The 24,285-nt window shown below is 36.3% G+C and overlaps 3 protein-coding genes across 3 annotated transcripts; all 3 read left to right on the forward strand.

Moving 5' to 3' along the window:
• Window positions 1-7,306: 7,306 nt before the first annotated feature.
• LOC130934717 (uncharacterized) lies at window positions 7,307-16,262 on the forward strand. Its single transcript, XM_057864259.1, has 6 exons — window positions 7,307-7,364; window positions 7,512-7,628; window positions 13,141-15,448; window positions 15,524-15,753; window positions 15,926-16,034; window positions 16,127-16,262. Exons 1-6 carry the CDS (start codon window positions 7,307-7,309, stop codon window positions 16,260-16,262), a joined length of 2,958 nt encoding a protein of 985 aa, XP_057720242.1.
• Window positions 16,263-16,951: 689 nt separating this feature from the next.
• On the forward strand, window positions 16,952-18,472 carry LOC130934718 (uric acid degradation bifunctional protein TTL-like). The gene is made up of 4 exons (XM_057864260.1): window positions 16,952-17,188; window positions 17,333-17,434; window positions 18,102-18,195; window positions 18,294-18,472. The coding sequence occupies exons 1-4, from the start codon at window positions 16,952-16,954 to the stop codon at window positions 18,470-18,472; spliced, it is 612 nt and encodes a 203-aa protein (XP_057720243.1).
• Window positions 18,473-19,541: 1,069 nt separating this feature from the next.
• Window positions 19,542-23,611, forward strand: LOC130936830 (uncharacterized). The gene is made up of 7 exons (XM_057866989.1): window positions 19,542-19,663; window positions 20,520-20,895; window positions 21,013-21,251; window positions 21,330-21,542; window positions 22,739-22,831; window positions 22,960-23,061; window positions 23,170-23,611. Exons 2-7 carry the CDS (start codon window positions 20,529-20,531, stop codon window positions 23,560-23,562), a joined length of 1,407 nt encoding a protein of 468 aa, XP_057722972.1. The 5' UTR covers window positions 19,542-19,663; window positions 20,520-20,528; the 3' UTR covers window positions 23,563-23,611.
• Window positions 23,612-24,285: the final 674 nt, after the last annotated feature.

A 24,285-nucleotide genomic window follows, 5' to 3' on the forward strand; every position in this document is an offset into this window, starting at 1 on the left:
ATTATTAAATGTATATAAAAAAATTAATTAGGATAATAAATTATCTATAATTTAATTAAAATATTTTAAGTTCAACTTTTAGAAATAAAAAAATATTTTTTATAAATTATATATAATAAATAGTATTTTAAGAATGAAAGTGTTTCTAACTCTTTTTAATTTTTATATCTCCATATAATTAATAATATCCAACAAAAATTATTTTAATATATATATTTTTGTCTCAAATCCTAAAATTTTTTAGGTCCGTCACTGTTTGCCATCATCAAATTTCACTACCACCAACAATAATAATACCAAAAACAACAACAATCTTAGAACATATGTCAAAATCAGATTCAACAATCTCATAACTCAAGAGGATTTTAAAATCAAAATATAAAAGAGAAGAATAAAGACGGTACGGCAAACACTGCTGAAAATAAAGGCAACACGACAGACTCAAATATTGCAGCACGAACTGAGGCGAATGGCGCGAAATTGGCAGTCGAACACGACGACACTCGGTAGCACAATATCATCGTTGGACTAAATTTCAAACACAATGGCAGACACGATGTTGTCACTAGGTGCTGGCAGAAAGAAAGGATGACAGAGATGTGTGTGTGTGAGAGAGAGAGAGAGAACCAAGAAAATAGGAAGTGGCTAGATAAGAGTATTTTAGTAATTTTATTTATTTAAATCTTTCTTTTTATCTTAAATCAAATAAGACACTGAGACATAATTCGATCTTATACACTTTATACTAAATATAATATACTGACTTAATTTAGTTTCTATCTTAGTTTCTATCTCCTAATCTCTGTCTCCTTTTTAAACACTAACTTATTATTTATTTTTAAGAAATATTAAAAATTAATTTTTTATTAATATTAGTTAATATTTTTGAATTAATATTTTATTGTTGAGTTTGGTGAACTTAACTATGATTAAGATGATGATTAAACATTATTGGATTAATTGTTTGTGTGTTATATTTGGTTTAGTATACAGAAAATTAATTTAATTGAAGCTGACCCAAAAAGCTATTACCCAAGCCCAAATGCACACACAATGGTCCAAGAAAATAACTCGGTTACCATCACAATTTTTTCCATCAGAAATAAATCAAGCTTCTAGTCAAATAAAGAAAATCAAATCTGGCCCAAATAAAGATCCAAGCCTAATTTGATGACCACACCCAAATTCATCTCACTTCAACCAAGTCACTAATCGGGTAAACAAATTGAAATTCATTTGAAACATTTTTCTTCACCCACCGAATCAAATTCTCTCTTCTCTCTCTTTCTTTTCTTTCCTATCACATCATTCTCTGTACCAAGAAAAAAGAAAAAAAAGGAAACCTCTGGAGTTAGGAAAAGAGAAGAACGAAAAGCTTGTTTCCATTCTCAACCAAGAAGAAAAAGAAAATGGGCTAGACCAATAGAGGAAGATCTCAACGCAACAGAAGATCACAAAAGGGTAATTTCTCCATTTGTGCTTCACCAAAAAATTGTGAAGAATTCCTTTGAGTCTCAAGCACCATTCAAAAAACTATGAAGATAGTGAAGTCAAAGGTGCTCAGTAATTCATCAACGGCCAAGAAACAAACTTGGGGTCAAAGCAAAGATCAATGGCCCAAATTTAAGAAGCTTGAAGAAAAGGTTGAAAGAGAAAGGTATAATTACATGTTAATGCCTCAGTCCTTTCTCTCTCCTCTAATCACGCCACTGCGAATTCTGATTGTTGGAGAAGAAGACAAACCAAGTGCTGAAGATGGTTCAAGACTTGGAAGCTTTACTCCTCTATAATAGGGGTGAACGACCAAGGATTGAAGTAAGAGAGAAAGAGCACTAGTTTAGGTCATCATAGTTCCTTAAGCTGTTCTTGTTCTTCTCCTTCATGATTTTTATTTTGTAGTTCTTTTTCTCAGTTTAATCTGTCTGAATTTCATTAGAAAAAAAGGCAAACATTGTGAGATTTGTAAGAAAAAGTCAATGAGAGAAAAAAAAGGCAGAGAGCTAGACTTGAAAAAAATCTAAATTATTTCAGAAACTCTTTGTTAGTATTTATGTTTTGTGTCATGATCTTAAGGGAATTTCCTTACAAGTTGGGTTAGCACTTTGTAGTTAAAAGGTAGGGTGAGTCCTAGTCAAGTTCAGGTTGGGTTAGAATCTGGACTTGTCCCAGATAGGATTAGATAAATCCTAGGGAGAATTAGTGATTGTAATTTGTTTAAAAGATAGTGAAATTCTATCATTATTGTGATGGAGACTGGATGTAGACTACATTACACTGGGTAGTTGAACCAGGATACATCTGTTTGTCACTCTCTGCTCTCTTCTCTGTTACTGGTTCTGCTATATAGGAGACAAAAATAAAGTATCTTCTAATTTTTCTACTCAGCAACATTTCACTATTACTATTCTTTCAAGCAACTCTGTTCTGGCTCCTACCATGTCAGGAGATAAAATCAAAGTATCTCCTATATTCTCTTAATAGAAAGCAGAGTTATAAGCAAAGTAAAAAGGAGGCAAAGATTCAACTCCCCTCTCTTAGCCACTGATTACCATATTTTTTTTAGGTTTAATTATTCTATTTGTCCCTATAATTTTATCAAATTTTTAGTTAGGTCCCTATACTTTTTTCCTTTCAATTAGGTCTCTATACCATTTTTTTATTTGGTCCCTACGGTAACAAAAAATGTTTGGACTAACAGAATATTTCATTCCCAAATTGGATATATCAAGGTAAAAGTGTTTAGTGTAATCTTCAGTGGCTCTAGTTATTCCATGTTGACAAAATAACTCTTACCCCTCTTCCTCTCTTTTCACTCAGGCAAAAAAATCCTTGCTCTTTATCCTTTCTAAGTTTTAGATTTTGTGGATCCATTAACGTGTTTCCACCCAGCATTGTGTGATCGAAGCTGGTTATTCTCTATGGTGGCCTCCATTATTGAAGGAGTTGTTGTTGTCGTTAGAAGTTGTTGTGGCTATCGTGTTTATGTACAACATAAACTTTTTTCACTCTTCACTCTTTCATTATTTGCTGAACGTTGTGTCTTTTACATGACTGGCTTTGCTGGTGATGTTTGATTAGGTGTTTACTATGTTGCATTTTTTGTTTTTTGTTGTGTAATCATGGGAGAATCAGAGTTCACAATAGAGCTCTATCATGGTGAAAAAATTCCTTGCCACGGGACATGGGCTAGAATATTTAGATGGGGTGGTTGGGGAAGACTTGCATTATGAACTAGATGAATGGTCTCTGCAAGAGATAATGAGTTTGCTGAAGGATTTACACTACAAAGGATTAGTGTTGTCAAAATCGGACCGAACTGGCCAGTTAGACCAAAAAATGATGAACCGGCCATGTGATCGGTTTGGGTAATGCATATGACTAGATAAGGAAGAAAATCAGATGGAATCGATTTAAATTGGCTGGTTTGGTGAAAAATCAGTGAATCGGTCGGGTTTTAAAACCCTGATCGGTTCAAATTGGAAAAAAAATTAAAAAGAAGTGAGCTCCCCCATTCTCCTTCCCTTCAGAGTTCAGAGAGACTGAGACTCTCCCCTATCTTTGTCTCCTTCAAGCTTCAGCTTCACCTTGCTATTCTCCCTCATTCTCCTTCGTGACTTCGTCCTTCCTGGCCTCTTGAAGAACCAAATAGCTAAATCCACCTTCCAAAGTGGCAACCACCCCAGCTTTATTTTTGTCACCTTGGTTCACTAACACAGCGCCACCACACGCTCACCTCCGTCGCCGCGCCTCTCGTTAGATCCACCAGCTCTCCTTCACTTGCGTCTCGTGTCTCCTCCTTTGGACGCCTGCGTCTCGCTCGTGTCTCTGTCTCTGTCTCTGTCTCTGTCTCGAGATGTGCTTCCTGCAGCCATGAGCTGTGCTTCCCTGATGTGCTCCACTGCTTTCCTACCGTGAGCTCTCTTTGTAGGGTGCTCCACTGCTTTATTGCTCTACTGCTTCACTGCTATACTCTCTTTTTTGCTCTGAGTATTTACTTATTTTTTTATTTTTTTTCCTATGAAATTTCTTGTGTTATTACTGTGGATTTTATTGTTGATTGGTTGATGAGCTGATTAGAAATAAATATGGCAGGGTTGAATTGAAATATTGAATTGATTTTGAATTGCTAAATTAGTTGAATTGGTTTTGGATTGGTTTTGAATCAATTTTGAATTAGTTTATGAATTGCTAAATTGCTGAATTTGCTGTATTGCTGAAACTTCTTGTGTTATTACTATGAATTTTATTGTTGACTCGTTTATGAGCTAATTAGAAATAACTATGGAAGTGGTTGAATTTGTTGAAGGTATAAATAAAGATAGCAGAGATATTAAAAAAATAAGTCAAAAAGATTAGATTGGTTAGTTAGGATTGGTATTCTCAAATTGGTTATTGGTCTACATAATAATTTTACACTACATGTATAAATAGCTATGAGTAATCAGGTTCTAAAGAGAGAGATATAGATCATTGATTTTGTATACACTTTTTTTTTTACACTAATAAAGAGGTATATTCAGATTACAATAGGTTACTGGTTTTCCTTCTATTTTATTGAAGGGTTATTTTTCTGTTATTTGTTCTTCAAGATATTGCATAGTTCTTCATTAGTTTTGACTTCTTGGTAGAATTAAAATGTTGAATTGGTTTTAAATTGCTGAATTAGTTGAATTAGTTTTGGATTGGTTTTGAATCAATTCTAAATTAGTTTATGAATTGCTAAATTTTTGAATTACTGAATTACTCCTTTAGATATAATTTATGAATTGTTACTCTTGTGTGTTAAATTAAGATACTATTGTAGTACTAACTAATTGAGACTTGATTATTGCTAAATTAAGATATCATTGTAGATGACTAATTCAAATTTTAATATTAAGTCATTGACTATTTTATATTTTTTATTTACGTGGGACCGAGTCACTGGTTCAACCAGTGATCCTCTAGTTGAACTAATGAACCAATAAACCAGTAGCCTTATCAGTTCAATCACCTGTTCGATTCTGATAATTATGCAAGGGATATGCGAAGCTATGATGGAACAATCCTGGAGTGGACTTGAAGTTAGGCCTCAAAAAGTTGAAGTCAGACAGGGATGCCATTAGAATGGCTAGGGCTTTAGTAATGAATTCTATGAAATATGGTGTAATATTTGCTGTTGATAGTTACAGAGAAGAATAATGGGATTGAAATCACATCAATTGATCCAGATTATGTCCCATATGAAGGTGAAGATAGTGGACTGATAGAAGTAGAAGTGGATATTGAGTCAGAGCCCTCTACCGAGGAGGATAAATTTGATGATAATGCTGATGATGGTGAACATGAGGATTACTTTAGGTTTGATGTAGAGAATGGTGCTGATTGTGGACAATCAAATGTGTTTGATGGTTTCAATGGCCCGTTTAATCAAGAAGGGACTACAGAGAAGGTTGCTAAGGATAATCAAGCTTCTGGGGAGATGGATGAACAAGTTGGAGACATTTTTTATGGTTATGAAACAGAAGATATTGATAATTATGAGGGAGATTCTGATGACATGATTAAGAAAAAAAAGGTTTTCTGAGTATAATGAGGTAGAAATGTGTAAAGAGTATGAGTTTAAGGTGGGCTTGGAGTTCAAATTACTTTTCCAGTTTAAAGATGAAATTAAGGAGCATGCCTTATTGAATCGGAGAGATATTAGGTACAAGAAGAATGACAAGTTGAGGTGCAGAGTGATTTGTAAGGGACAAAAGAAAAGTGCAAATGGATGTGCTTTGCAAGATAGGAGGATCTGACTGTTTTCAGATAAAGACCTTGAATGGCAAGCATACCTGTGGGAGGAATTATAGTGGTAGGCTTGCATCAAACGACTGGATATAAAAAAATATTGTCAACAACATTAGTTGTGGGGAAGAGATGCGACTGGCCACTGTTATTCAAACCATTCAGGATAAGTATATGGCAAACATTAGTATAGGAAAGGCTTATTGGACAAGGAGAAAAGCAAAAAAAGAAGTGCATAGAAGGACCATACTACAGTATGCCAAGCTAAGAGATTATTGTGCAAAGATTTTAAGGACAAATCCGGGGTCCAAGCTGAGTATTATTGTGGATAGGCCATCTTTAACATATCAAGCAAAATTTATGAGGATGTACATGTGTCTCGATTCGGTGAAGCAAGGCTTCTTGGCTGGTTGTAGGCCGATTATAGGAGTGGATGGATATCACTTGAAAGGGGACCATGGCCAACAGCTGCTAGTTGCAGTAGGGAGGGATCCTAATGACAACTATTTTTCAATTGCCGTTGTGGCAGTGGAGGCAGAAACAAAAGACAGTTGGGGATGGTTCCTTGATTTATTGATGGATGATATTGGTGAATCAAGAAGATAAGTTTTTATGTTGGATCAACAAAATGTAATAGTTATATGACATCTAATTCTAACTATTTCATTCTACTTGCATACTTTTTATTGATTAGATGATAGTTATGAAACTGTTATTTTTGTTGCTACAAGGATTGATACAAGTTTTTCTGAGATGGTACCTTCTGTTGAATATAGATTATGTTTAAGACATTTGTATGCTAACTGTAAGAAGGCATATAGAGGAGGGACAGTTTTGAAAAATTTAATCCTCTCTATTGCTAAAGCTACCTATGTGAAAGAGTGAGAGAGAAGAATGAATCTGTTGAAAGAAAAAAACAAAAAATGCTATGATAAACTGATGAGATTGGACCAAAAATTGTGGACAAAGAGATATTTCACTTTTATGGCAAAGAGTGATATGTTAATGAATAACATATCAGAAGCTTTTAATGGTAAGATTTTTGAGGTAAAAGACAAACCCATTTTGACTGTTTAAATGGATTAGATGCTACTGGATGTCAAGATTTACAGAAAAAAAGAAGAAGACTGAGAAATATGAAGGATCGATTCTACCCAAACCAAAGAAAAGGTTGGATGTTATTGCAACTAGAGTTATGGAATGGCAAGCTAGATGAGATAGGTGAGATGAAATTTGAGGTTCATCACAGAAATAAGATGATTATGGATCGGAGAGGTTTGTGGTGAATCTACTAGTTAGAACTTGTAGCTATAGATTTTAGAGTTTAAGTGGTATGCCATGCCCACATGCATTCAGTGCCATCTTAGAAAAAGAAGATAACCCTGAAAAGTATCGCAACAACTACTATAACCCAACAGCATATCTTGCAACATATGAAAAGCCAATTGCTCCAATTAATGAAAAAAATATGTTGCCCAAAGTCAACTATGATACTATTATACCTCCAATATTCAGGGTTAAACCTGGTTGACCAAGAATGGTGAAGATTAGAGAACCTGGTGAAAATAGATCTCAAACCAAATATAGAAGGACAGGTACTTCTGTGATTTGCAGCAACTGTGGCCAATATGGACACAATAAGAGGCAGTGTCCAAATCCTATTGTGACAAATACTTTTAATTTTTGTTGTTTCATAATAGATGATTGCAACTGTTGTTTTATGAAATGTTGTTTGGTTTTAGTTGATATTGCATCATCTCCTGAACCAACTACTATTGCTGCTGGATCTGGTGCTATAAATGGCTCACCTGCTGCTGGATCTGGTGCACCTACTATTAGAGCTGTTACAAGTGGGAGAGGTATCAGAAGGGGTATGGGACCGGATAGAGAAAGAGCAACACTACCACACTAGCCAACTCGCCCAAATCCTCCTCTATCTAACCCAATTGAAACTAACATTGCTCCTCCACTACACCAAATCTCTTTTCTGCACAACCAACAACTTCTCATGCTCTCCCTCATACATCAACAATTCAACCAACTTCTTTCATTAGGCCACTCATTCAATCAACTCTACCAGTAACACAGCCTTTGCCTAAGACTAAGATTTTTAGAGGGAGAACAAGTGAAAGACCGAAGATGAGAGCCAAAAAGGCAACAATCAAATCTGCTGAACACATAGATCTCACAAATGATTGAAGTATTTTGGGTTATGTAAGTTTATATATTGTGAATTTATGTATAGTCTTTTGTGTATTTTATTTTAGTATGGAAGTATTTTGGTGTTGAAAAGATCACTTTTTATGTTTATATTGCTTTGTGGTGAACTACTTTTAATGATACATTTTAGGTGAGCATTTATTTTGTGACTATATAAGTTAGACTAATTATCTTTTGTAAGGTGTGGAACATATTAAGGGCCATTTTGATGCATTATATTATTCTAAACATGAATCTCTTGTATTAGTTGTTTTCATTGTACACATTGTTATTAAAGATCACAACATTGTATTAATAATAGGAAACAAAAAACACTTGGTTCCATTCAATTTAAACAACATAAAATACACTTTTGATAATTGCACTTTGTTTAAAACCAACAGTGGCCATTTCATTAATAAATATTTTCATAAAGTACTGCAACTATTAAGATTGCAAAGAAAAGGAAAATCATCATTTGCATTTTGGTCTATTTCTTTATATTTTCTTCCAATTTTCGAAGTTATTCTTGGACCGAATTAAACTTAATACAGATTCTTTCTACACAAACATCCAGTTCTCCAATCTCCACATTTAACCTCTCTGTGTAAACACTCAGTTTATCTATCTTTCTTTTTTGTGCATTAGCATCCCTGATTTTACCCTCTATCTGATCAAAATGATGTTGTAAAGCCAACAAACAAACATCGGTAATCTTCTTTTCTTCATCAATCCACTCAAAAAATTTGCATCTCCTACTTGGACAAGAAATGAATCTTCTATTTGGATTCTTGGGTGTATCAAAACTTCTGAGAATCAGAATATTTCCATAGAAGCAACGAATCCTTCTCTCCTTGTGCTTCAACCATTCACTTTTCATATCATTCTCATTATCAATCCACCCAAAGAAACTGCATCTTAGCACTCTTCCACAAACTATATACCTATTTTCATGGTTTGACACTTTTAAAGAAGACAGAACAACAACTACCACTACAAAAGACGCGGTGGTTCCCTGCGCCAAATTTCCTGCGGTTTCACAAGACGCAGCAACTAAGGGTGAATTGCTGCGATTCATCCCCAAAATTAGCCTTCCGACGCCAATTCCTTCTGCTTCTGCGTCGAACCCACAAGCCCGCCGCTAACCCCAAACCCTCTACCGATTTTATAAATAGTACCGCGCCTCATAATACCCAAAATCAAGTATCTTAGAAACCCGCCAAAGGAGAAAGCAGAGCGCGCGAAAGTCTTCCCTACTCTACCGTGGCCCAATCTGTGACCGTGGAGTCTCGTGCATGTCCATCCAGCCCTCTCCCTCCTGCCGTTGACCCCTTCCGGAATCAGATTCACAGCTCAGCTCTTCATCGCGCGAACACATAAGGGGCAGAGGCACGAAACACATCTCCCCACGCCCATCCTTGCTGCCGTTCAAACAAAGAATACAACTACAGGCTGAATCTTGCTTCTCATTGCCGGTGGATCCATCGTCGACCAGCATCGTGGTTTACAATTCTGGTATGTAGAAAACCCCTCTTTTCTTGTAAGGTTCTAGTTTGTTCTTTGTTTGTTAGCTCTGTCTCGCATATGAATTGTGCCGTTGTTTTTATTCCACTAAAAGTAACTGGTATCTGAAAGGGTAGATCAAAGGTTTGCGGGGTACTTTTTCACCAATTTTGCCTGAAACCATAAGCCATAAAAATAAATTGGAAGTGACAACCCCTTTCCATGTAGCAGAACCTACCACCAAATTTTCAAGTGTTAATGTTAATGAGGTTGTATGAGCCCTAAAACTAGAAGCAGATAATTTCTATCAATTATATCTACAATTATAGTCCAAAATAATAAATTCTGTTATCAAATATCAATGAAATAACAGACTGGTTTGAATTTGAGTATATACTCTATCGATCCGAAGCTCATTTAGCGGGACTAATTAAGAACTTTACACAAATTAGCATTCAAACAAAAACCTGTTCATTTGTGCCATAGAATTTTAAATAATGAAACTGCAGAAGGTTAAGAAGACTAATGGGTTCAGCAGAATTGGGGCAGTAGATGAGAGGTTATAGCATAACACAATCTTGTTATTATTGCTTTTTTGTTTTTTATTTTTGTACAAGCGCAGTAAAGTTCATATAATTATAGATAATCCTGTTAATTCATAATTATGTCCTGGTTAATGTATAATGTATTTTGCTCAGTAAAAGTGTTTAGCCATTGAAATTAACAATTTGACAAAATGGCCATTTATAAATCTAGTTCGAAACTTCATAGAGTATCAAGCATTGAAACAGAATATTTTAAGTGAAGAAAAGCAAGAGTAATTAATAAGTTGAGAAGGTTCTTTCTTATAATTGGTTGTGACATCAAATCAGCCTACTTGATGTATGTATTGCGTGTTCATTCAGAGAATCACTAATCACATTGTCACGTTTGCAACTACTCTTAGAATCACATTGTCTAGTATCTTCTGCAGTGTCTTATTCTCTTGCATATTTGAAACTACAAACTCAAGAAAGTGAACTTTTATTCCAACCATTTTTATATGTCTTCCAATTCCAAACTCGTGCATTAACAAACATGCGAAAATGAAAGTAGGAATTATTTAAGCAACATGTAATTATTAATTAATAAGGAGTTCCAAGATTGATGATGAGGTGATATTTTGTTAATTTATTATAATACCTAAAGATTCTTATTGTTCCATGGTTAGTACCTTTACTAATAGACTACTACTCCAGATAACCCTTTTTTTCAATTTTATTCAAATAGCTTGCCAGTGAACCAGTGCTAAAAATTGGTCAACTTAAGACAAGCTTTTGTTAGTTATAACTGTAAAGTATTTTAATCGCATGCTCCAAGTGCTTCATTATGATTATTTTATATTCATGATCATAGCCTTCTTTAACATAATTGATTCTGGATAAACATTATTTATTTAAGTAGTGGACCACGTTAAGGAATATCCTCGACATTACTTTGATCGTTCCATTGTTCAAAACCTAGTCTTTATTGTTATTATTATTATTATTATTATTATTATTATTATTATTATTATTATTATTTAAAAGTGAATCATACATACAGAACAATATTCTGATTTTGTATAATTTCTAAGGTGAGTTTACTCTCTTTCCGCCATTTCAATATATTGTTCTGTTTCTATAGAATTTCCCTTCCTTATTTCTTTTAATTAGAAAACCTCACATGATTTATTATAATACGTGTCACCTAAAGCTTCAACATTATGGTGTGATCAAAGAATGAGTAATTATTTAATAGAGAATTAAATCATGGGGTGATAATGAAGATCAGATGTCTGAGTTGCTGTCAATTTAATTAACATGTTGGTCGAATGCCATTAATTTTTATTTATTTTTTATTCATTCTAATGATTGACTTGGTCATGTAAGAGTTTGTCTCATGGTGGTGGTGGTTAACACTGGCCGTGTCAGATTGCATGAACGTCAAGACTGGCATGGCTGAATGAGCAGCAGCTGCATATTTAATGGAATGTTCAAGATTAGACCAATAAGAAACACTGGCTGGTTAATAAGTTATCCCAAATCAAGATTCAAGAAGCAAGAATTCTATTTAGTGTTAACATAACAAAAGTTATTCACAATATAAACTGAGATTGGTAAATGGAGAAGCTCACCAAATGAAGTGAAGATAAAGTTTCAGTTCTAAAGTTTGATATGAGTAGGACTGTTATCTTTGCAAAGAACTCAAGTATTATATTATATATAGCATAGTACACCTGTTAGATAATTACTCTTGTTTCTCAGTTCCTAGTCTCTCATTATTACTTATTTCTCATCCCAACACACTTATCAATTACTTATTTCTCATTAGTTATCAAGTTTAGCTTTTGTGTTTTGTCAATCACATTTTTTTCCTCTTGCTATATTCAATTGATGCAACTTCCGTGATAGTCCTCTTATAATTCTGTTTGAAATAAGTTTGAAAGTTATATATAAAGCCACGCTTGTGCCAATGTGGATGTTACATATATATTGTGCCAACTTGTCATGTTTACCAAGGTATCTAATTTCGCATTTGGTATAAAAAGGTCAAGACTGTTGAAGAACGATTCAAAGCTTCTGTTGAGGACCGAAGAGAAGACTTGGAATCCCTCCTGCGTGAGTGCACGAAAGAGGACGCAGGTACATTATTACTAGAAAATTACATCATTTTCTTCCCCTGCCTCATATTTTCTGATTCATCTGATAATAAATTGGCTTTAGGATTTCCACTTTCTATGTTGTACTATAGCTTGGTTTGCTTATTGGGAATGAATAGAAATCCTAGCAATGTGTGATTGCGTCATGTCAATCAGCAACTCTCCTAAAGTCTGATTCTTGGCAATATTCTGTGATTGTACATGTATTTATGTTTATCTTGGCTGGTGATTATTCTTATCCAACGGAACTTCTTATGCTGTTAATAAGTTATACTCTATAGCATTCAGCTAGCTTAGTAAAGCAGTATTTAGATTTAGTTATTTATAATCAAGCAGTGTGAGCTGTGTTCAGGATAGATATATGATTTTCCAATTATGCCGTGAAGTTAATTTACTATATATTAACTTATATTTCGTAATAGAGAAGTTTGATTAGCAAGGGTGTATTCCTGAACATCTAATAAACAAGGATACCGCAAAATGAAAAGGCAATATGGAAGATGGGAAACAATGGCTGGAAGTTAATACTAACTATTTTGAATTCATTAGACTAGCTAAGGACGTTTCAGGAAGACGATAGTGCAGTATTTTTTTGTTCAATTTTTTTCTGTTATTTATATTTTTGTTTTTTGTATTTTTACACTCTAACTTCTGTTCCTCCCCCTCCTTTTTTTTTTACAAAGGAAGCTCTTCTTTTCCATTTCATTTTTTCGCTTTGGAACCAGAAATTCTTTCTTCCAGTACTTTTTTACAAGTGCAGAATTAGACCATGAGTAAGCAAACTTTCCTTCTACCATTTATATGCTATCTATTATCCCGGATACAAGTACCTTTATCTCTGTTTCATTCCCAAGTTATGCTCCCATTCTCTCTATGGGATTACTTATTGAATTAAAATATGTTATTACTCTCCCATTAAATAACTGAGATAAATTTAATATATTCCTTCGGATTACTTATCATTCGTTTATTCGATATCGTTAAAGTAGATATAGATAAGAGTTGGATCTCGAAGCCTCGAGGTAGTAGCGAATATAGGGCAGGCTTGAACAAATTTTTGGACTTCGCATTTGCGAATGCATCATCCGATGGGATGATACATTGTCCATGTGCTTCGTGTGGGTTTCGGCTTTTCCAATCTAGAGAGGATACCTACGATCATCTGCTATTAAGACCGTTTCCTGCTAAGTATACCTTTTGGTTACATCACGGCGAGAGACGCGTAGGAGAGAGATCTACTGAGACACAAGAAGCTGACCCGGATAGCGTCTGCCGAGATCCAATGCGCGACATGCTTCATGAGGCATTCAACCTGCCAGGTTTCATTCCCAATGAAGAAGAATCAGGCAACATGGATTCTGGGAGGGACGCCGAAGAGTTGCCGTATCTGTACAGTGAACCTAGTCAAGCGGCCCGTAATTTTGATGAGATGCTTCAGGATGGAGAGCAGGAATTGTATCCGGGATGCGCAAAATTCTCAAAGCTGGCATTCTTGGTGAGGCTATACCATATAAAGTGCCTGTGCGGAGTGAGCGACAAGGCTTTCGGAATGATACTAGAGCTACTAGGTGAGGCCTTTGAGCATGCAAAGATTCCGGCCTCACTCCACGATGCGAAGAAGACCATACGAAAGCTTGGCATTGCGTACAAGAAGATAGATGCATGTCCGAATGACTGCATGCTATATCAAGGCAGCAACCAAGAACTATCTAGGTGCAAGGAATGTGGGACGTCGAGGTGGAAGCAAAAGACTAGGAGGAATTCCATTGTCCGGATCAATGTAGTTGTTAAGAAGAATGGGAAGCCGCAGGCGGCGAAGGTTCTTCGTTACTTTCCCCTTATTCCACGACTGCAGCGGATGTTCATGTCTAGTAAGACATCGACTGACATGTTGTGGCATAAGAAAGGTTCTAACTCAGATGGTTTTTTGAGGCATCCAAGGGACGGAGAGGCATGGAAGGCATTTGATAGAAGATATACGGACTTCAGTGGCGATCCGCGCAATGTTCGCTTAGCCTTGGCTAGCGATGGCTTCAACCCCTTCGGAAATCTCAGCTCAAGGTACTCGATCTGGCCCGTGATTCTCATCCCCTATAACCTACCCCCATGGATTTGTATGAAACCCAGCTCTTTCTTGCTGTCTATGATTATTCCCGGTCCCAAAATGCCTGGTAATGACATAGATATCTACCTACATCCCTTGATAGATGAGTTGAAGCAGTTGTGGGGTGGTGTTGATACGTACGACGCTAGCGAGAAAAAAACATTCAAGATGCATGCTGCGTTGATGTGGACAATCAGTGATTTTCCAGGGTTGGGCAACTTATCTGGGTGGAATATGTACGGTGGGAGAGCTTGTCCTACGTGCAACTTAGATGCTGAGCCTAAACGACTCACCTTCAGTCAGAAATGGTGTTTCATGGGTCATCGGCGCTTTCTGAGTCAAGGTCACAGATTTCGGCAGGACCGGGTCAGATTTGATGGCAATGTAGAGGTCAGACGTCCCCCTGTAACATGTTCGGGTGGAGATATTTTGAGACAGTTGGATAATGTGCATGTCAAGCATGGCAAGAGGCAAACGGTTACCGGTAGAAGAGCACGCGGACAACAGGTTGCATTACAAGATGAATCTCCTTGGAAAAAGAGGAGTATATTCTTTGAACTACCATATTGGGAATATAATTTATTGCGTCACAATATGGACGTGATGCACATAGAGAAAAATGTGTGCGACAACATACTGAACACGATACTGAACGACAGTGGTAAATCCAAGGACAACCTCAAAGCTCGAAAAGACCTCCAACTGATGGGAATTAGGCATGAACTCTGGCCTCGAGAAGATGGAAAGTATCCCACTGCAATATTCTCCATGTCGAATTCACAGAAAGACGTCTTTCTTAGGAATTTAAAGAACGTGGTCTTCCCAGATGGTCATTCGAGCAACATATCTCGCTGTGTTGACCTACAGCAGCGAAAACTATCCGGCTTGAAAAGTCACGACAACCACACTCTCATGGAACATCTTCTCCCAATTGCATCAAGGAATGTATTGGAAGCCCCAGTGGCAGTCGTCCTGGCTGATTTCTCAACTTTCTTTCGACGACTATGCAGTAAATCTATAGACCCTCAACAACTTCCTCTCCTACAGGAACATGTTGTCATCACTCTTTGTCAACTGGAGATAATTTTTCCACCATCTTTCTTCACAGTCATGGTACACCTAACCGTGCATTTGGTCGAAGAGGTACGCCTAGGGGGCCCGGTGCATTATAGGTGGATGTATCCAATTGAAAGGTAACTAAAGGACTAATTTTACAATTCAATTATTTTGAAAGCGAACAACCTAACACCCATATCTTGCTCGTAAAGGTACCTATGTCGTCTCAAGCAGTACGTGCGTAATAGGGCAGCACCGGAAGGATCGATTGCCGAGGGCTACTTATCTGATGAGATTCTCACTTTCTGTTCACGATACCTGGATAATGTTGAGAGCAAGATCAATCGACCAGTACGTGTTGATGATCGACCGAGCGAAGATGTGACTGTTACCGTTACAAGCATGTTCCCATCGATTGGCAAAGCGGTAGGTGCTTCAGCAAGTATGAATCTTTCACCAACCGAGAGACTCTAAGCACATCGTCACGTATTAGTCAATTGCACAGCGGTGGAGAATTTCTTAGAGTAAGTGTAGTTATTTCAGCTCGGCTGATGATGTACCCCAAGGCAATATTTGTAAAACCATTTGACAATAAATCCATGTGGTATGTCCAGCGATTTTAGGGCTAGCAGAAAAAGACAGTTACGAAGTATTGGAAAAAGAAATGAAGCCTACATTGACAAGATTGTCCACAGAGAATTCGCCGAGTGGTTCAAGCATGAGGTAAATCTTCTGTATGGCTATTCCATTTTTAGTTTCGATGGTATCTTGCCTTCTTTTACCTAACTGAAATAAAAAGTATTTTTTATTTGTAGATACCATTGGGAAGTACTATGCACCCGAGAGAAATGTAGTGGCTCGCATGTGGCCCCAATATTCAGGCAAGGCGCTTTACGGCGTACAATGTCAATGGATTCAAGTTTAGAACCCTATCAAGAGAGGCAGGAATGAGAACCCAGAATAGCGGGGTTTGTGTCACTTCTGACACTAGAAGTTATGCAAGCGCTCGTGACAGTAACATGGCTGTTGGTGGCGTCGTGTATTACGGGAGATTGGTAGACATCATTGAGCTGAATTACAGTGGTCAGTTTTCTGTGGCCTTGTTTAGATGCATATGGGTAGACACCACGTCTGGTAGAGGCATAAAACAAGACATTTTGGGCCACACATGTGTCAACTTTAGTAATCCGATACACACTGGTGATCGTGAAGATGACGAGCCATACATTCTCGCATCCGAGGCTCGCCTAGTATACTATGTGGACGATGAAGTCGATAAGGACTGGAATGTAGTAGTCCATGTGAAGCCGAGAGATTTGTTTGACATGGGTGAATACAACGAACACTGTGAGGTCGAACTTTCCCTCCAACCAAGTCTGACTGATTTGTCTAAGCATGATGTTGACGGTATTTCATTGACCAAAGATGGCGACTTAGAAGAACCCACGCCTGATGCCATCGATACCGGAGAAGAGGCTACTGATTTATAGATAAATTTGGCTAGCAATATATGACGTGCACACCAATATAAAGAGAGTTATTTAATTGTTTTTTATTTAATTTCGCTTTTTTTTATGGGTTTGTACCTTGAGAATTGATATCGTTGACTTGTATACTTAGAGTTCTCTTGCTCAACTTTTATGTGTTGGGACCTAACAGGGAAATTGGAGGAGAACGAGCTCTTTATCTGTGCAAGCAGCTTCCACTTCATCCACTCGATGCAAGAGGCATCTCCGTTCTCTTTCCTTGAGCACGCAACTTCATTCGCTCGGGAGTTATGGTTCAACAATTCGCCTATTAGATCATGGTTGGATGCATTCTCCGCACACAGGCACATAGGAGTTGCTATTGGTAGAGCGCCTACTGAACTAATATCGGTACGTGGTCAATCTGGCCCACCGCTCAGGGGTCCTTTTACTTCTTCTACCGGCACCACTTCTATATTTGAGTGGGTTTAGTATCCTGTAAACATAATACAAAGCAAAAATATCTTATGATTTGTATGACCCGTAATGTTGTAGGATTTGTGTCAACTCGGAGCAAAGTACCGGAAGAAATTTGGCTTCGAATTCTTTACAACTACAAACATGAGAGATTCGCATAGGATACTGGCGGAGGTGAAGGTAAAAAGTCTTTTTACACATTAAATCTATGATTTGCCCAAATGGGACCACTTATATTATATTTATATGTGATATTTAGATATATGCCATCAATTCTTTCTTTCACCACTGTTTTCTCAAGTACATCAATTCTTTTGTGCTGTCATGCTATTAATCGACTCTTTTCAAAAAAACTAATTATTTAAATAGAAATCTGTTTTTCTTGTCTCCTTCTTGGTCATACTTGCTGATTTGCATTCTTTTGGAGTTCTGGCATATCGATCAGGCTCTCTTGCTCCTTCAATTACACGAATCACATTTTTAATTGATTCAAAAATTTCCCCTGCCCCTGAACATAGTAAGATTTTCCTATGTACTTTCTTCTTATCACTTGAATTGCCAAATTGTACTGATGATGTCAATGGTTTGAGTTTATGCTAGTGTGTTGTGAAAATGGGGAATCATTTAGAAATTGTGACAAATCAGGTTGATCAGTTGCTGCTGTGTGTTGTGATGCTATGGATTGACTCTTTTATAAAGCCTCGTTGTTTAAAGCAAAATCTTTGTTTCTTGTCTACTTCTTTCTTGCAACTTTGAGAATTGTTACCATAGTTCAGATTTCATAGGCACTGTCTCCCTAGCTCTTCGATTGCCCCATTGTTTTTATGCTCACTTTGTTCTGATATAGGCCCGATGCGAGAACAATATCCTGGTTGAACTGGATATTGCGTCCAAACAGGAATTCATTTTCATAGAAAGAAAACTTACTAAACTCTGGGAACGTAAGTCAAACAAGCCTTGCAGAATATAGTAACCTGACCCTGTTATCTATAAAATGTGTAATCTTATTCCAAGAGGTTTCTCACTTTCTAACTTTTAGGACTATCTGAAGTGAAGCTTCAAGAGGACACAGACGACATAGGGGAGATAGTTCAAGACTCACTGGAAGAAGAACTACTGCCCAGCAAGAGTTCCGATGAGATTTCTTCGACCGGTCAAAAGACTTGTTTGAGAGATTATGACCTCAATAAGACACCAGACGAGAACGAGAGACTTTGATTCATCTCTAGTTTGTATTCTTGTGATGATGTCTTGTCGAATGATGTTTCTCAGTGTCTATTTCCCTAAGGGCCTTTTATGTCTTGGATGTTATTTCTACCACTATCTTGAAGATTCCCACCTCTTTCTTTTTTTTCAAGAATGTGCACATGTCATTTAGATGAAGACACGGATTTTGGTGATACCATGTTTTAAATATTTATTTAAAGATTATTATACAAAGATATTTAACCAACGTTATAATTTATTTTGTACTTCTTTATTACATGTTGAAAATTTTTTTCACAGCAAAAATATTAGGTGTAGAATTTCATTTTTAGATTTGAATTCCAATATTCAATTACATAATTCAAATAAGCAGCTTAAGGGGTCTCATCCCACAATATTTCGAAATATGCCATGGAAAATGAATCAAGTATGTGTTAGTGCCTCCTGCTTCCTCAACACACGCACTTAAAGAGGATAGAAAATGAATCATTATATCTTTCCTGGATCAAAGGTGAATAAATCATATTGATAGCAACACTATAACTTAGGCACATTGATAACTTCCCACTCATTAACCCTTTTGATAATATACATTGCATTTAATTTCTTCTAGAGCTTTTTGATGCTTAATCTGTTTCTCTTTTTGGTTGGGCCCATTTTAAAACAAAACACAGCTCTATTTTTTCATAGATAGATAAATCCACAGATAAATGTTACAAACATTTATTTCGGAGTTCTCAATAGCATCATTCTAGCTATTTATTTTGTATATTTTTTTCTTGATAACAAAAGAAAGAATACCATTAATGTATTATAATTATGGAACCACTGAAATTGGAGTAGCATTATAATTGAATTCATTCATTCCTTTTTTTTATAAGTAGTCAAACGGGTTTGAATATACTAGTATAGTAGTATACTATCTTTGACCCATATCCAGAGGATCTTATTCTTTCCATATCTCAAGGCCCACACTTAAGTCAAACTTTGAAGTGAATACGTAGTCACTCCTCAACCCCACTTATTCTAAATATTTAAATACCTAGCCACTCCTCAACCCCACTCCCACGCTAACTGAATCCTTATTTTCACTCCCCAAGCCGTCGGATCAGAGAAGCATAGTCAGCATTGTTGCGCCCTTAGCTCCCTCACGGCGGTACCGTCAGTCAACTCCTCGTCCACACGGTTGTCGTCCTCGTTAAGGTAACAACTTCCACCTCTATCATGCTAATACTTATGTGCCTAATATTGGATGAGCCCTTATGCTCGTTGAGTTTCTGACCCTTTCTATTCGCATGCAATCAATACATTGTATTTAATTTTTTTCAACCTACCACTAACTCCCCTTCTATGTGGGTACAAATATTCACAGATAAATTATAATTGGTTTTGGGGAGAGGGGGGATTGCATGTTCATATCTTAAATGTCACTATAAAAAGGGATTAAATAATTAGCCTTTGTTAGTTTGATCTAATTTCTGATTTAATTTTTCACAAGGGATAATGATGGCTATTAATTTTAGGCCTATTTTCATGAATAAAAAAATCGTAATGGTAGTGGTGAATCTAATGGAGTAAGTGGTGCTAATGCAAAGAGAGAATAATAACTTTATGGAAATTTAACTTATTTAATTCTTTTGCTGAATATTAATGATGGCGGTTAATTTTAAGTATAGTTTCTTAGTTAAAAATATCTGGAATGTTTGCAACTGTAATAAATAGGAATATTAATAATTGTAATTAATAATCTAATGTACTGGACCTGGCTTATGCAATTAGAGAATTAAGAAAACTAGTAGTTTATTTATGCTATGTGTACTGGGTTTTATTGTCCCAATAGAATTAAGAAAACTAGTAATTTATTTATGCAATGGCTGGATCATTTGGAAAAAGAGATTATATTAATGTAATTAATATATGTACGTATATATACTGGTATATATATTGGGAGTAATGCTATTAGCCTAAGACGCGATGGTTTCTTTACTAGCCTGTTGAGGTAGATAATTTTAACATGAGATAAAAATTTATGTTGGCATGCTACATGTGTTTACATTAGGATTTTAAGATGCCCAAGAAAGCTCGCTTCAAGAAAAACGCAAGAGTGTCGCCACCGCGTCAGCAGCCTATAGTTGCACCTCCTGTGTCTCCACCATCCGATGACGATGACTGGCTCATCCCTCCACCCCCCAATAATGGTGGTGTCTCCAGTGGGGCTATTCTGCAACCCTTTTGTCCACCCAGGAGCGAACCAAGACCTGTGTCACATGCCGCTAGCGGTTCACAAGTGACGGAACCGTGCAATGAAGACATTGATCCGGAGGCGCAAGAGGTAGATTCGTTTGAGGAACACATTGAAAGGATTTTAGAGAATTCTGATGCTGAAAAGCACAAAGGACGAAAGACCACTGAGTTTTGGAATGTTGATCTCATTGGTAACCGGTGTTGAACCATTAAACTTTTTAATTGCTTAGCTAATGATATACTTAGGTATGGCTTACATGTTGGGCACGTTGAATACGTAAATACCATTTTTTTAAATTTTTTTATAGATTCTGAAGGAATTGTCAAGCCAGCTAAAATGAGTGTGAGAGAGGCTATGGAGCGGTCTCTTAATGGTAGCAAGATCATACTGAGGTTCAATGAAGAACTGCAAGCAGTCGGAGATGGAGCTGGCCTGTTGAGTGGCATTCTAGGAGCGCTGGGTTCTGATTACAGCAAATTTCCTATCTGTGAAAAGAGTTGGGCAAAGATCCGGGGCAAAGATAGGGTTTATGATGATTGCATAAAGGTAATGACTTTCGGCATTGTTTAATCATATCAAACCTTAGAACTTGCAACTACTTACAGCTGAACTTTGTCGTCGTAGGAGATGTTCCACTTTCAGGATAGCAGTGGTATAATCAAGAAAAAACTTTTACAGCAAATGGGAAAGTCCTGGAAGGACACAAGGGGGAGGCTATATAACTCCCATTACAACCCATTATGGACACTTGAGCAGAATCTTGAGAAGCGCCCGGAGGGAATTCCTAGAGAGCACTGGAAGTGGTTCATTGACTATCGTAATGATCCTGCGACAAAGGTACCCCATTAATTTAATTATGATGAAATCCTTTCAAGTCTGAACATGCAATTTTGATCATTTCTTTAAAGTTGTTTGTAATGCAACTTGCACATACCCACCATCATTTCTTTAAAGATCAAATTGGGACAGTTCGAGACTGATTCAACCCATCAATTTCTCATGATGTATCCACTTATTTGCTTGAATTCCTCTTATTATATATGGAGCTTATTAATTATATGTAATAATGTTTCCATTCCGTTACTTTTTAATCTTAGAAGAACATATTATCCAAAATTAATATTTTACTTTTACATATGGTCATATATAATTATATAAATGCAATTCTGCGATAATGTATATCATTATAAGCCACCAGTAGTGCAGGAGAAAAATTATTGTATGGCCAAGTCTTTGTTTATAATTAACTTTCTTTCCTCACATGCATGCATGATCGCCCTCATTGTATGTTCTCGTTTTAATTATTATTATTATTTTTCATTCTTTTTTAAATGTTTTTTTTGAAAATAAAATTTAATATATGTTGAAAATTTTAAGTTGTTTCATGTGTAGATGTAAAATCATTTTATAATTGATTATTTCACCAAAAGATTTATATTTGAAATAAATGTTAAAATAACTTAATAAGAAAGTTTAGGAAGCAGCACTTTTATTAAAATTTGGTCAACACTTAACCATCAAAAGAAAAATAAGAGAATTTTATACCATTAAATGTCATCTGATCTCACACCATTAAAAATACTAATGATGACTAATTAATGGCTACACATCACAAATTCTGCTGACCTCTCACACCATTAGATGTCATCTGATCTCATACCATTAAGAGAATTCTGCTGACTCCAGTCACGGTCCAGTAAGAATGTTTGGATAAAATCATAATATACACTTGCATGATGATGAGATTGATGTACACCAAATTTCATTAGTACAACCTTGTTGTTTGTATGTTACCGTATAGGACTTTTGTATTAATGTGAGTACCCCTATTATTATAATTTATGCAATATTATAATTGTTATTGGGCTGTCACAGATGCCTGGTAAAGCTTTTTTTATAGAGGTTGTATTTGCATATTAGAAATATAATAATATTGTTAACTTCTTGTATGTAAATAGGGCCCGCATGCATATATGCTACATAATTATATTTATTACTTTAGTGAACAGCAGCTTATTGTTGATTTTTAATAGGCGAAGTGCAAGCAAAACAGGCTGAATCGAAAGAAGCAACTTTACACGGACACTGGCGGTTCTAAAAGCTTGGCTAGGGCAAGAGAAGAAGAGGTAATATAAATTTGTAGTCAAGTATATAACTGGCATTTAGTGTTCATTTATTTATATACCAAAACAACATAGAATTATTGGAAAACTCTAAAGAAGTGAGATTCATGGCATAGATTGTATTGTCACAGTCAGAAAAGCAAGGGAGGAAAGTTGGTAGAGGAGAAATATTTATCCTAAAGCACAAAAGATCTGATGGAAGTTATATACATGAAGAAGCTCGGAAGATTGGTGTAAGTACAGTTAATCATTTATGTTGTATCATGTTGGGTTTTTTTATTAGAATGTCTTGAGAATGCTATTAGCCTAGTGAGATTGTGTAATTTTATTTATGCTGGCAGGAAAAAATACATGAGATTGAGCAGCTGGATGAATCTACAAGATTATTGTCACAAAATGATTCCCTTGCCCAAGCTCTCGGTAAAGAGCACCCGGGTAGAGTGCGTGGGATGGGACACGGGCCAACACCAAGTCAACTCTTCCGTCCGAGTTCGCAGCCGCCGGTGGATAGAGCTCAACAAGAAGAGACCCAAAGGATGCTGTGTGAACTACAGGCGGAGGTGACAACCGCAAACTTGAAGCGAAAAGCAATAGAGGATGAATTAGCAATTGAGAAAACGAAGAGGCAGGCAATAGAGAGTGTGCTGAGTTATCTGGTCCAACAGCATTGTGGGGAGCTGCCTCCAGACATCGCTGCACGGATGAATTGTTTGGACGGACATGGTAGAAAATAGAGATTAGGCTATATGTGATACTCTGTCTTTCAGTATATGTTTAGTTTATGTTAAGTATGCAGCATTAATTATTAGCCAAGTACTTTACCTTTTTGGGTAACTATTAAAATACTCTATTGACATTATTAAAATATATATGTTAATTTGCTTCGCAGTTAAGTATTCATGAGCTATTTTTTCATAGTGCAGAATTTTAGATATAAAAAAAGGTATAATCATATTTAAATAAAAAGGATGAAAGATAAAATTAATAAAATATAAATAAAAAGTTTAAAAAAATTAAATAACGATAACATTGTTTAGATAAATTCAAATATATAAAAAAATGATCCAGGTTTGTAAAATCAAGCAAAGTAAATTATTAAATAAAATAAATCAGACTAGCTGCGGTTTTAAAGTGCCGCGAATAACGTCTCTAAAAAACAAAATAGCAACTAGCGGCGGTTTTAAACCGCTGCGAATAAATAACCGTTTTATATTTGCGGCGGTTGGTAGTTGTCGCAAAGATTCTTGAGAAATCACCTTTGGATGATATAGCGGCGGTTATAAACCGCCGCAAAACCATTAGCCGCAAAATTCATGATTTGCTGCGGTTATGCCAGCGGTTGCTGGAAACCGCCGCAAAGTGTAATTGCCGCGCCTTTATGCCTTGCGGTTTCCGTTTCGCTGCCAATCTGTTTAGCGGCGGTTTCAAACCGCCGCAATTCGGCAATTAAACCGCCG

Source organism: Arachis stenosperma, chromosome 6, assembly GCF_014773155.1.
Source record: "Arachis stenosperma cultivar V10309 chromosome 6, arast.V10309.gnm1.PFL2, whole genome shotgun sequence".
Taxonomy (NCBI): Eukaryota; Viridiplantae; Streptophyta; class Magnoliopsida; order Fabales; family Fabaceae; genus Arachis; species Arachis stenosperma.